The sequence below is a fragment of the Erinaceus europaeus genome, chromosome 11 (assembly GCF_950295315.1).
Source record: "Erinaceus europaeus chromosome 11, mEriEur2.1, whole genome shotgun sequence".
Classification (NCBI taxonomy): domain Eukaryota; kingdom Metazoa; phylum Chordata; class Mammalia; order Eulipotyphla; family Erinaceidae; genus Erinaceus; species Erinaceus europaeus.
This window is the reverse complement of record NC_080172.1, coordinates 110,504,538-110,518,717: the sequence shown is the minus strand read 5'-3', so window position 1 is coordinate 110,518,717 and position 14,180 is coordinate 110,504,538. Positions and strand designations below refer to the sequence as shown.

At 40.4% G+C, this 14,180-nt stretch overlaps 1 protein-coding gene across 3 annotated transcripts in view; it reads left to right on the top strand.

Annotated features, from left to right (window-relative positions):
- Nucleotides 1–8,131, top strand: part of KYAT3 (kynurenine aminotransferase 3) — a 66,671-nt gene extending 58,540 nt beyond the window's left edge. For all 3 annotated transcript variants that reach the window (XM_060202297.1, XM_060202295.1, XM_060202296.1), the window contains 4 exons: nucleotides 295–481; nucleotides 4,702–4,775; nucleotides 5,009–5,095; nucleotides 7,897–8,131. In XM_060202297.1, coding sequence (XP_060058280.1) covers nucleotides 295–481; nucleotides 4,702–4,775; nucleotides 5,009–5,095; nucleotides 7,897–7,959 — 411 coding nt within the window. In that variant the 3' untranslated portion in view covers nucleotides 7,960–8,131. The remainder of the gene's footprint in view (nucleotides 1–294; nucleotides 482–4,701; nucleotides 4,776–5,008; nucleotides 5,096–7,896) is intronic.
- Nucleotides 8,132–14,180: the final 6,049 nt, after the last annotated feature.

Here is a 14,180-nt window from a genome sequence, read left to right as displayed (position 1 = left end):
GGAGTGTATATGTTACCATGCACTCCACAAGGACCCAAGTTCAGGCCCTCATTCTCTGCCCCCCCTGCAAAGGAGAAGCGTCACTGATGGTGACGCAGAACTGCAGCTGTCTTTCTTTCTCTCTCTCCTCTCTCCCTGTCTCCCCCTTCCATCTCAGTTTCTCTCTGTTTCTGTCCAATAAATGAATAAGTATATATATATAATAGTTTTCAGTTTTTATTAATTATACCCATAAACTCAGCAATAAATAACTTTATGACATTTCTTTTCCACATCCTTAACCTTAACATACAGGAAGCCTTGGCTCAAGCTTTTTGGATTGACATCAAACGCATGGATGACCCAGAGTGTTACTTTAATTCTTTGCCAAGAGAGTTAGAAGTAAAAAGAGATCGCATGGTACATTTACTTGAAAGTGTCGGCCTAAACCCCATAGTGCCTGATGGGGGATACTTTATCATTGCTGATGTGTCTTCATTAGGTTTGTGAATATTCTTATTATTTAAAATACATGGAAATGTATGTGTCAAGTTATAGCAGAATTGAGAAACATTTAGTGCTAGAATATTTATAAAAATGTTGTTTTTTTTTTCAAACTCTGTTTTAGTATAATTGTCTTGATTTAAGGTGCTTGACTATAAATGACTATTTTTTTTTCTCTTTTTTGTTAGTGATTTAGTAACAATTAACAAGGTTGTAGAATAAGAGGGGTACAATCCCTATAATTCCCACTACCAGAGTTCCATATACCATCCCCTCCATTGAAAGTTTCCCTATTCTTTATCCCATTGGAAGTATGGACCAAAATTCCTTACGGGGTTCAGAAGAGGGGAGTTCTGGCTTCTGTAATTGCTTTTCCATTGGACATGGACATTGGCAGGTCAATCCATACCCCCAGTCTGTTTCTGTATTTCCCTAGTGGGGTAGGGTTCTGGAGCGGTGGGGTTCCAGGACACAATGGTGAAGTGGTCTGCCCAGGGAAGTCAGGATGGAATCAAAGTAGCATCTGCAACTTAGTGGCTGAAAGGCAATAAGATATAAAGCAAGACAAATTGTTTAATAATCTGGCAAGAATAGAACATAGGGAACTAATGGTCTTTATGTGTGAAGAAACTAGGAAGTTTATTTTAGGTATATTCCGAGGGGCCCATGACTTTACTAGTTGTTGCCTGAGCCCAATAGCTAACATGCAGGTGTACTAAAAGTATTGTCTTAGAAGAGGGTGTCAGAGTTGAGAATAGGACTAGAAAGCTGGGTCAGGGCAGAGAATACCACCCAAATAAGAGTAAAGTATATAAATACTGTGGTAAAGCTCCCACAATGACAATAAATAAATAAATAAATAATCATAAAACTAACTAAAATGTAGGTTGCAGAAACTGAATGACAGAATATCATGCACAAACCACAAAAAAAAAAAAAATGTAACAAGCACTAAGAATAGGAATACTTGGACTGGCAGAGTAGCCCATGTGGACTGTATGTTGCTTCTGCTTCATGGTGCGCACAGCCCAGGTTCGAGCCCAGCTCCCAGCACACTGGGGGAAGCCTTGATACTGTGGACTCTTTCTCTGTATTGCCTCCCTTCCCCCACCACCCCAAAACCCCTGCCCCCCAAAAAGTCTTTCTTCCTGGAGCAGTGAAATCCAGGAGATAATTGGGGGGTGGGAGGGAGGAATATTTACGAAGCTTTTCTACAAATTAAAAAAATAAACAAATGTAATCTATGAAGATAAGCACTAAGAATAGCACTTGCATAGTAAAATGGCCAAGAGAAGGCGCCATAAACTTTTCCATCCACTATTTACTACTTAGACCTAGACACCCTCCTCTCCTCCCCCTTACTTCACCCACCTCAACCACTCTATCTACTCAACTAACCACACAAAAGAGAGTAAGTATCATATATCTCCTAATCTCTTCTTTTTTTAACATTTATTTATTCCCTTTTGTTGCCCTTGTTGTTATTATTGTTTTCATTGTTGTTGGATAGGACAGAGAGAAATGGACAGAGGAGGGGAAGACAGAGAGGGGGAGAGAAAGGCAGACACCTGCAGACCTGCTTCACTGCCTGTGAAGCGACTCCCCTGCAGGTGGGGAGCCGGGGGCTCGAACCGGGATCCTTACGCGGGTCCTTGCACTTTGAGCCAAGTGCGCTTAATCCGCTGCGCTACTGCCCAACTCCCATCCTAATCTCTTCTGACAGTATCAGCATGATTGTCACCCCTTGATAATCTTTAGAAGAAACACTGTGGGAGTCGGGTGGTAGCGCAGCGGGTTAAGTGCACTTGGCGCAAAGTGCAAGGACCTATGTAAGGATCCAGTACAAACCCCAGCTCCCCACCTGCAGTGGAGTCCCTTCACAAGCGGTGAAGCAGGCCTGCAGGTGTCTTTTTCTCCCCATCTCTGTCTTCCCCATCTCTCTCCATTTTCTCTCTGTCCTATCCAATAATGATGATATCAGTAACTACAACAATAAAACAACAAGGGCAACAAAAGGGAATAAAAAAATAAATATTTTTTTAAAAAAGAAGAAACACTGTATCTATTTGGCCAAGAAATATACTGGCAAAAATTGTATATCAACTAAAAGATAATTATTGACCCTAAGACAGCCTTTATTAGAGTCATCAAACAAGTAAGTGCAATAAAAGACACCATTAAAATCCAAGGTGTATTTTCTTCCCAACTTGAGGCCAGACCTTATAGGCCTGAAGCTGGCTTGAGTACAGCAAATGACAGCCAACACTTTAATGGCTGGAAGAAAGTCCAGGCTCATCAGCTAAAGAAAAGACTAGAAAAGCTGGAAAAAGGAAAGAGACTGGCTCACTTAATGATGGCTTTTTTTGGTCATTACCAGGCCACCCTACTACATGGAGCCCTAGTCAAAGAATCCTTGAGTTCCCTCATAGATACAAAGGTATTAAACCTCTAATAGATCCCTCTCTCCACCATCAGTGGTCACTTCCAACAGGAATATCATCATAAGACCTTTTGAGGGCCTCTTCAGGACCACATCTCCACTATAAAGTAGCAATGGTGAGGACTATTACACTTTCCAAAGGAAGGCTGGGAAGACTAGTCCTGAAATGAGTGCAACTTAGAATGTTCCCAGCTGTGACCATGGGCTGCGAACTCAGACTGACAGGGACTGGCAGTTTATATAGGCTCCTGTGCTAAGTATAATATACATGGGCCCTGGGTTAGATTATTGGGGTAAATAGTTAATTGTATTTATATACTTTCCTCAAGTTTGGAAGCTACTCTCTAATCTAGCTTTCTAGTTCTATTCTCAACTCTGACTGCATCTTCCCAAACAATTTTCTTCTTCCACCTCCATGTTAACTATTAAGCTTAAGCAAAAATTACTAAAGTCATGGACCCCTGTGAACATATATAAAACAGGCTTCCTAGCTTCTTAACCACCTTAAAATCCCTATTCTCACTTGCTCTATTCCAACTTTCTGGTTCCTATTGATTAAACATTTTGTGCTACCTCATATCTTACTGCCTTTCAGACACTAAGTTTCAGGTGCTACTGTGATTCTATCCTGACTTCCCAGGGTAGGTGACCTCAACAACGTGTCCAAAAGTCTCACCTCTGCAAAGCCCTACCCTACTAGGGAAAGATAAAAATGATGGGGGTATGGATCGACCTGCCAGTGTCCATATACAGTGAAGAAGCGATTACATAAGGCAAAACTTCCACCTTCTGCACCCCTCAAAAAAAAATATGGCCCATACTCTCAGAGGGGAAGAAATGTTAGGGTAAGATGACCAGAGAACTCTGAACTCCAATTCCATCAGGACTTAGAGAAAAGAGGGAAAAAAGGAAAGACATTCGGAAGTAGCAATTGGTATAGTTGCGACTTGGAAAAGAAGAGAAAGCAGGACTATAAAAAAAACTGGGCAAAAAGATATAGTTAGATAGATAGACAGACAGACAGACAGACATATAGTTACAGAAGCAATAGTCAATCCATATCTGTGACCTTGGGAGACCCACTGCAGTTTCTAGTGGAGAGAATGGGGGACACAGAACTGTGATGGTGGGAACAGAGTGGAATTGTACCCTGTTGTCTTATAATTTTTTAAACCAATATTAAGTCACTAATAAAAGAAAAATATATCTATATATATGCTGTTAAAAATGAAAAAAAGAATATAATTTGGGATAGTCACACAATCTTCTTTTGTAAAAAAAAAAAAAAAAAGAAAGAAAATATTTATTCATGCAGTAACTATGCCCTTCACTGTTTATATACTCAACACTAATCTAAGAAAGGAGGGGGGGAATGATAGGTAGCAATACCAAAAAACTCAACCCCTATGGGATTTACAATCTAATAATAAATGGCTATTTGGAGATATACTCAGTATTCATAACTGCTCTACAAATCGAAGTGTCATTTCTTGGAGCACTGTACTTCTAGATGGAAAGGCAGCCTTCCTCTTTCCCACTCTCTTCTAGTTCTGAAAGACTTAAGCCCAAGCTTCCTCAATCAAATGTATGTGTAAGTATTGCCTCAGAGTATCAGCACAGCTTTGATGTGAAGTCCTTTTCCCCATCTCAATATGCAATGTGAGGCTCTAGCAGATGCTGTAAATATTTTCTGAGATATTTTTTAATCTTTATATAAAGATTTGAAGTGCATGTTATCTCAGATGTGATATACAGGGCACCTGATTCTGCTTGTTTAGATGCAGACCTCTCTGATCTGAAGAATGAGGAACCCTATGACTATAAATTTGTGAAATGGATGACTAAAAATAAGGTAATATTTACTGGCTTTTGCTATACTGTGTTGTATCTCATACTGAATTTATGAGGGATACCTGCTGACATGCTTTGAACAATGTTAACTAGAGTTTTTGTTATGATAAAAAAAGCAACTAGGCTTTTTTATTGTAAATATTTAGAAGTATGTATACTTTAATGCTTGTTGTCCTAAAATTAATATTTGAATATGAATAGTTTTTCTATTTTATCTCCTCGTTTATCTCTTAGAAACTGTCGGCCATCCCAGTTTCTGCATTCTGTGACTCAGAAACCAAGTTACAGTTTGAGAAGTTGGTACGGTTTTGCTTCATTAAAGTAAGTTCCCTGTTCTAGACACACATTCTCTCCCTCTCTCATAGTGTTCTTTCTTCCGGTTTATGAAACGCCATCCTTTCCTGTTTCCAGTTATAATATATTCATCTTCAGGTTTTTTTAACTAACTAATTTATTTATTATTTATTAGAGTTAGAAACTGAGAAGTGGGAGAAAGGGAAAGAGACAGAGCAAGCCCTACAGCCCTGCTTCACCACTTGTGGGGCTTTCATCCTGCAGGTGGGGACCACGAGCTTGAACCCGGATCCTTGTGCTCTGTCATATGTGCATTTAACCAGATGCACCATTGCCTGGCCCTACCCAAAAACTTTTTGCATTTTCCATAAACAGTAACATTCTGAACAAATAAATAATTGCATGACAGAATCTTATCAATCATCTAGTCATCCATGCACCAGTCCGCCCAAGCCAGAATCATGCATTGCATTGAGTTGTCATGTCTTCATCAAGCTGGAGTGGTCCTTTTGTTTCCTTTTAACTCTCATGACCTTGCTGTTTTTGAAAATTATGAGCCAATTATTCTGAAGAAAGTCATTCAGTGTTTGCTTGACATTTACTCTTGGTTAGATTTGGATTTGTGTCCCTGACAGGAATTCTCAGAAGGGATGCATTTTGTTGTAACTTACAGAAGGTCCATGATTTCAATTTTTCCTACTACTAGTGATATTAACTTTAATCACTTGATTAAGGTTATATCTGCCAGACTTATTTGCTGTTAAGTAACACTTGATAAGTAATGAATGTTTTATGCTGATGTACTTTGAAACCATGAAAATAGTCCATATCTCATCAATTTACTCATCTGTGTGTGTGTATAAATGGACCTCTGTTTTATTTGATGGGTTATAAGCTACTATTAATAATCAGTTTAATGCTCAGATTTTTCCAGATTTGGTGCCTAGAGCACCAATTCATCAGACCCCTTTAAACTTTGCCTCTATTTGCTTTGGCATATTCTTACCTTTTTTTTTTAAGCATTTTCTTGCATTTTCCTTAGCCTTTTCTGGCATGTCAACAAACAGATTTATCTTCTTCTTACCTACCCTAGCCTAGAATCATGTTTTAGTGGAACAAGGCATACAGAAACCAAGATATGGACATAGGAGTGGTCATGACTTTTAGCTAATTATTTTTCTTTTCTTGTTTAAAAAGTGTTTATTTTTTTTTAATTTTTTATTTAATAAAGGATTAATGAACAAAAACATAAGGTAGGAGGGGTACAACTCCACACAATTCCCACCACCCAATCTCCATAACCCACCCCCTCCCCTGATAGCTTTCCCATTCTCTATCTCTCTGGGAGCATGCAAAATGTAGACATATAAATCAGTAGTTAAAATAGAAACAAACTGGGGGTATGGATCGACCTGCCAATGCCCATGCCCAGCAGAGAAGCAATTACAGATGCCAGACCTCCCACCTTCTGCACCCATAAAGAATTTCTGGACCATACTCCCAGAGGGATAAAGAATAGTTTCCGATGGAGGGGATGGGAATTCTGGTGGTGGAAACTGTATGGAATTGTACACCTCTTATCTTACAATCTTGTTCATCATCATTAAATCACTAATAAAAACAAATAAAAAATAGTTCAGCCAAGAAAAAAAAAGAAAGGCAAGTGTCACAAATCTTTGTTAGATTAATGATTTTTATCTTACCACTCTGGTTGTAATTTTATAATCACACAATTGTCAAATACTTTACATTAAAAACTTATTCTGGGGGTGGGGTGTAGTGGCACATTCAGTTGAGGGCAGATGTTACCATGTGCAGGGCATTCAGGTTCAAGCTCCTGCTCCTTACCTGCAGGGGGAAGCCTCAAAAGTAGTAAAGCAGGGCTGCAGGTGTCTCCTTTCCTTCCTTCCTTCCTCCCTTCCTTTGATGGCATTTTTTTAAAACAAAAAAATACATATATGAAAATACAGGGGGGAGTCGGGCTGTAGTGCAGTGGGTTAAGCGCAGGTGGCGCAAAGCACAAGGACCGGCATAAGGATCCCGGTTCGAACCCCGGCTCCCCACCTGCTGGGGAGTCGCTTCACAGGCGGTGAAGCAGGTCTGCAGGTGTCTATCTTTCTCTCCTCCTCTCTGTCTTCCCCTCCTCTCTCCATTTCTCTCTGTCCTATCCAACAATGACAACAACAATAATAACTACAACAATAAAACAACAAGGGCAACAAAAGGGAATAAATAAATAAAATAAAAAATAAATATATATATATATATTTATTTTACTATCTTTAGTTATTTATTGGATAGAGACAGCCAGAAATCAAATAGGGAAGGGGAAAATAGAGTTGTAAAGAGACAGAGAGATACCTGCAACACTGCTTCACCATTCTCAGAGCTTTCTTCCTGCAGATGGGGACCTGGGGTTCAGAACCCGAGTCCTGGCGCGTCATGACGTGCACTCAACCACATGTAACATGTAACACGTAACGTGCACTCAACCCCACCCTTCAGCAATTATTTTTCAGTGCAAGCTCTTTTGTATACTTTGACTTAGCTATCTACTTACATATTTAATTTAATTTCACTGTTTTTTTTTTCCTTTGGGAGGTCATCCACCTTTGACCTTTTTTTTTTTTTACTTTGAAAGTTTTCTTCGCTTGAGGGCAGATATTCACTTAAATAAAGATGCATTTATTTTTATTATGTTTTACTTTACATTTAATGCAAGATGACTGAAAGTACCTTACATTCACATAAAGAATTCAATTGAAAAGGCAGTTTTTACTTCGTCTTGACTCTTCCTTGATCTGTCCTAATGCCTGCTTCATTTACAGAAAGACAGTACACTAGATGCTGCGGAAGAAATCATCAAGGCGTGGAGCAGACAGAAGTCTTGATACGTGCTGACTTCAATGTCTTAATACTGTCTGTCAGGTCACACAGTATAGAGTTATTGGGTAGTGCTGCCACCTGCTGGGTATTAAAGTACAGATATTTCAATACAAAGAAAATTTCCGTTATTTTTCCAAAGAAGTTAACCTCGCTCCAAGTAAAATTCAGGGGAAATCACTTTTGTGTGTGTGTGTGTCAGGATGATGAATAAGAACTATGAGGTGCCAGTTTGATGCTTACCCTCCCTGTTTCGGCTTCCTCATCAAAAAAAGGGGGTGGGGATAAAAATAGCACTAGCTGGTATGGCATGTGTGCATTGGTATCTGTGGGAATGGAATAGACTGACATATGTAACATCCATAAATACTCAAATGATATTAACTTCTCTTGCCACTGTGTAAAACTTTTTTTTTCTTTTGCCTCCTTTGTTATCACTGGGGCTTAATGCCAGCACTAAGAATCCACTGCTCCTGGCGGCCATTTTTCCCCCTTTGATTGGATAGGACAGAGAGAAATTGAGAGGGGAAGGAGAGAGAAAGATTGACACCGGCAGTCATGCTTCACCACTTATGAAGCATCCCCGCTGCAGGTGGGGATCTAGGGGCTGGAACCTAGATCTTTGCCCGTGTATCCTGGAACCTCACCACCACCCAGAGCCCTGCCCCCTAGGGAAAAATAGAAACGAACTGGGGGTATGGATCGACCTGCCAATGCCCATGCCCAGCAGAGAAGCAATTACAGATGCCAGACCTCCCACCTTCTGCACCCATAAAGAATTTCTGGACCATACTCCCAGAGGGATAAAGAATAGTTTCCGATGGAGGGGATGGGAATTCTGGTGGTGGAAACTGTATGGAATTGTACACCTCTTATCTTACAATCTTGTTCATCATCATTAAATCACTAATAAAAACAAATAAAAAATAGTTCAGCCAAGAAAAAAAAAGAAAGGCAAGTGTCACAAATCTTTGTTAGATTAATGATTTTTATCTTACCACTCTGGTTGTAATTTTATAATCACACAATTGTCAAATACTTTACATTAAAAACTTATTCTGGGGGTGGGGTGGGGTGGCACATTCAGTTGAGGGCAGATGTTACCATGTGCAGGGCATTCAGGTTCAAGCTCCTGCTCCTTACCTGCAGGGGGAAGCCTCAAAAGTAGTAAAGCAGGGTTGCAGGTGTCTCCTTTCCTTCCTTCCTTCCTCCCTTCCTTCCTTTCTTCTTCTTTCTTTAAATATTTTATTTGGGAGTCAGGCAGTAGAGCAGCGGGTTAAGCGCAGGTGATGCAAAGAGCATGGACTAGGGTAAGGATACCGTTCGAGCCCCTGGCTCCCCATCTACAGGGGAGTCGCTTCACAAGTCTTTCTCTCCCCCTCTGTCTTCCCCTCCTCTCTATATTTCTCTCTGTCCTATCCAACAACAACAACAACATCAATAACAACAGCAATAATAACTACAACAATAAAATAATAAGGGCAACAAAAGGGGATGAATAAATCAATAAAAATGTACAAAATATAAATATTTTATTTTTAAGAGAGATGCAGAAAGAGACAGAAACACCAGAGACACTCAGCTCTGGCTTAAGATGGTGCAGGGGGAGGGGGGCGGGGGTAGATAGTGGAATGGTTATGCAAAGAGACTCTCATGTCTGAAGCTCCAAAGTTCCAAGTTCAATCCCCCGCACTACCATAGGCCAGAACTAAGCAGTGCTCTGGTCTCTCTCTCTCTCTCTCTCTCTCTCTCTCTGCATCTCTCTCAGAAATAAAATTAAATAAACATAAAAGAAAAGAACAGGATGGTGCAGGGGATTGAACCTGGGACTTTGGACCCTCATAAGACACCCTTCTCGTTCTCCCTTTCTATCTCCCTTTTCCCCCTCAATTTCTCTCTGCCCTATAAGAATAAAAGGAAAAGGGAGGGTCGGGGCAAATCCCAAATAAACCAAAGAGTTTGCTTGGTCTCCGCTGGATAAGTCCAAGAGTAAAACAAAACAAAAAAACTCAACCACGTTCCTGAGGCACAAGAGTTTATTTTATTGTTGCTCTGAGCGTGCATTTAATTAACCATGCCAACTAAGTGGGAAGCTCCCCTGCTGACAAATAGCTATCTCGGGATATATCAGAATAAACTATAGAAACAATTGGATTTTCTAATCAATATTAACTTCATCATATTGTACAGCTGCTGCTTTCTGTAACATTCAGTTATAGGACTTGGATAAAACTTCATTTGTAGTGAAATTCGTAGTTAAAAGATGACTAGTAATTTTGGCTTTTTGTCATTGAGAGAAGTCCTGTCTAAAGTTTTTCTTGAACTCATCACTTTCACTAAATTTTTTATTATCTTATTTATTAATTAGATACAGCCAGAAATCAAGAGGAAAGGGGGAGAGAAAGATACCTGCAGCCCTGTTTCATCACTTGCAAAGCTTTCCCTCTGCAGGTGGGGACCAGGGCTTGAACCCGGGTCCTCCCACATTGTAACATGTGTACTTAACCAGGTGTACCACAACCCAGCCCCACTTTCATTAATTCTTTATGCAAAATGTGAAGATCATGTTTTAACTGAAATTTCACAGCTATAGGGGTGTGGTATTCTAGCACCACAACATGCTAATCCCTAATTTATACTATTTTCTATAAAAAAATTAATCTATTATTAATGAAAGAAGAGGGGAGAGAGAGAACCAGAGCATCACTTTGGCACATGCAAGACTGAGCATCAGTGGTCTGGGAGGTGGCTCAGTGATAAGACTTTGGACTCTCAAACATGAGGTCCTGAGTTCGATTCCCAGCAGCACATGTGCCAGAGTGATGTCTGGATCTTCCTCTCTCCTCCTATCTTTCTCATTAATAACTAACTAAATAAATAAATAAATTCTTTAAAAAATACTGGGGATCAAACTGGGAACCTATGCTGACAGTCCAGTGCCTTATCCACTGCGTCACCTTCTAGCAGCTCTATATAAATTCTTGAGATCACTTATGTGTAACAATTCTTTATTCTTGACACAGAAATGCAGACCAGTTTATTCACAAGAAAGTAAAAACTAGTGTAAACTAATCAGTCATCTAAAATATTTTCTATGTATTTTTGAACACTATAATATCCACTGTTCCCTAAGGAGTGACCATTTTGAGGGAAAGTTGAATTATGGCAATATTCTGATGAAAATCCTTACATATCTCTCCATCTCATTCAGAGCAGAAGACAACATAATCATTAAGACTTTTAGGGAGTGAGGCGGTAGCGCAGCGGGTTAAGCGCACTTGACGTGAAGAGCAAGGACTGGCTTAAGGATCCGGGTTGAAGCCTCCGGCTCCCCACGTGCAAGGGAGTCGCTTCACAATCGTTGAAGCAGGTCTGCAGGTCTTTCTCTCCCTCCCCCTCTCTGTCTTCCCCTCCTCTCTCCATTTCTTTCTGTTCTATCCAACAATGACGACATCAATAACAATAACTACTACAACAATAATAAAACAAGGGCAGCAAAAGGGAAAATAAAATTAAATAAATAAGACTTTAAGTGGGGTGGTGTATTTATATGTGGAAAACTGGGAGATGTTATGCATGTACAAACCTTTGTATTTACGTCGAGTATAAAGCATTAATCCTACAATAAAAATTTAAAAAAAAAAAAAAAGACTTTTGAACACCAGAGGCCGGGTGGTGGTGCACCTGGTTGAGCGCACGTTACAATGCACAAGGACCCATGGTTGAGTCCCCAGTCCCCACCTGTTGGGGGAAAAGCTTTGTGAGTGGTGAAGTAGTGCTGAAGGTGTCTTTCTTCCTTTTTTTTTTTCTAGTTGAATGATTTCTTATTTATTTATTTATTTATTCCCTTTTGTTGCCCTTGTTTTTTCTTATTGTTGTAGTTGTTGATGTCGTCACTGTTGGATAGGACAGAGAGAAATGGAGGAGGGGAAAATAGAGAGGGGGAGATAAAGACAAACACCTGCAGACCTGCATCACCGCTTGTGAAACAACTCCCCTGCAGGTGGGGAGCAGGGGCTCGAACTGGTATCCTTACACTGGTCTTTGAGCTTTGTGCCACCTGCGCTTAACCAGATGCGCCATCGCCCGGCTCCCAACAAAAATTGTTTAAAAATACTTTTTTTTTTTTTTTGCTGGGGCTCGGTGCCTGTACTACAAATCTACTGCTCATGGAAGACATTTTTCCCATTTTGTTGCCCCCCCCCCTTGTTGGTGTCATTATTCTTGTCATTGCAGTTGTTGAATAGGACAGAGAGAAATCGAGAAATGAGAGGAGACAGAGAGGAGGATAGAGAGACACACACACACCTGAAGACCTACTTCACTGCTTGAGAAGCGACGCCCCTGCAGGTGGGGAGCTGGGGTTCTGAAGCCAGTCCTTGCACTTCGTGCCATGTGTGCTTAACCCACTGCCCCACCCCCTAAAAAAAGATCTTTAAATCCCTACATGACCTGACCCTCCTCTTCCCTAACTTCACCTACTATTCTCCCCTGCTTTCTGTACACTCACTCAGACTATCGCTTGATTGCCAAGTGTGTCCCAGGTTTGATTCTTATTTATTTATTTCAGCTAGAGAAAGAAATTGAAAGGGAAGAGGAAGATAGAGAGGGAGAGAAACACCAGCAGCACTGCTTCTCACCAGTTGTGCAGTTTCCCTCCTCTGCAAGTGGGGACTGGGGGCTTGAGCATTCGACCAGGTGCTGTCTACCAGAAATACCACTGCTCTGCTGCTCACATTAGATTCTTTGCAGGTGAGGTGTCCTCTGCCTGCAATATTTCTTTTACCTGATTTCTGCCTGGCTACTTCAGATCTTTACACAGATGTTCTCACCAGAGAACTTACCTGACCATGCACTTGAAATTGCGAATCCTACCTCTCCCTGTCCTCCCCTCCATCCCTGCTTTAATTTTGTCATTGAATTTGTCCTGTATATTTAATTTATTATCTGTTCCAAAATATAATTTAAGTTTCATGAGGCCAGGGACGTTTTTTTTTATTTTTTTAAATGTTTATTGATTTATTTATTGTGAAAGAGGGAAGTGGGAGGGGGAGAGGAAGAGGGAGAGAAACTAACGAAAACAATATTCATTTGGCATCTTCTGGTACTGGGTTGAACCTCTGGTCTCTAGGGCCTTTGAATTTTGTGCTCTTACAAGGCTGGATGCTCTCGCCAAGCCTGTGGTTAATTATTAAATCACACAGTCTACTCATATCTCAGCCAAATCTAAAATACCCTGCTGTTATAAAAACAGTGATTGTTACTTTTTTAAAAAAGTGATTTGTTATTGGTTTACAAAATTGCAAGGTAACAGGTATAATTCCACACCACTCCCTCCACCAGAGTTCTGTGTTCCCATTCCGGACATTGGAAACTGTGGTGGTTCTCCCAAAGTCACAGATAGGGGTTGACTATTATTTCTATAAAGATCTATTTATCATCTATCCATCTATCTGTCTGTCTATCTATCTATATATCTATCTACCTATCTATCTATCTGTGTTTACCCAGTTTTTCTATGGTCCTGCCTTCTCTTCCTTTCTAAGTCACACTTACAACTATTACCACTTCCAAATGTCCTTCCTTTTCCCCTCTTCTCTCTACAGGTCCTGATGGAACTGAAGTTCAGGGCCCTGTAGTTGTCTTCCCCTAACATTTCTCCCACTCTGGCAATACAGACCAAAAATTTCTGAGGTGTGCAGAAGGTGGAAGTTCTGGCTTCTGTAACGGCTTCTCCACTGGACATGGGCATTGGTAAACACCAGAAATTTTTGTTGTTGTTGTTGTTGGGGCTTCCTCATCCTGAGCCTGCTTTTATTAAGACAGAGACAAAGGATGCAAGATACCACAGGACCAAAGCCTCCTTGGCTTAGAATAGTGAGGCCATGACAACAACAACAACAAAGTAAATAAATATATCGGGGCCAGAAAGTGACACAACTGGCAAAGCACACAAGTTACATGCATGATGGCCCAAGTTCAAGCTGCCGGTCACTGCCAATACGGGGAAAGCTTCATGAGTGGTAAAGCACTGCTGCTCTCTCTGCCCCCTTTCGTCCTCTGTCTCTGTCATAATAAAAATAGTTGTTTTTTTTATTTCTATTTATAAAAAGGGAACACTGACAAAAACCATAGGATAAGAGGGGTTACAACAAAAAATAAAATGGAGCCAAGAAGTGGTGCACCTGGTTAAGCACACACATTACAGTACACAAGCACCGGCTTTAAG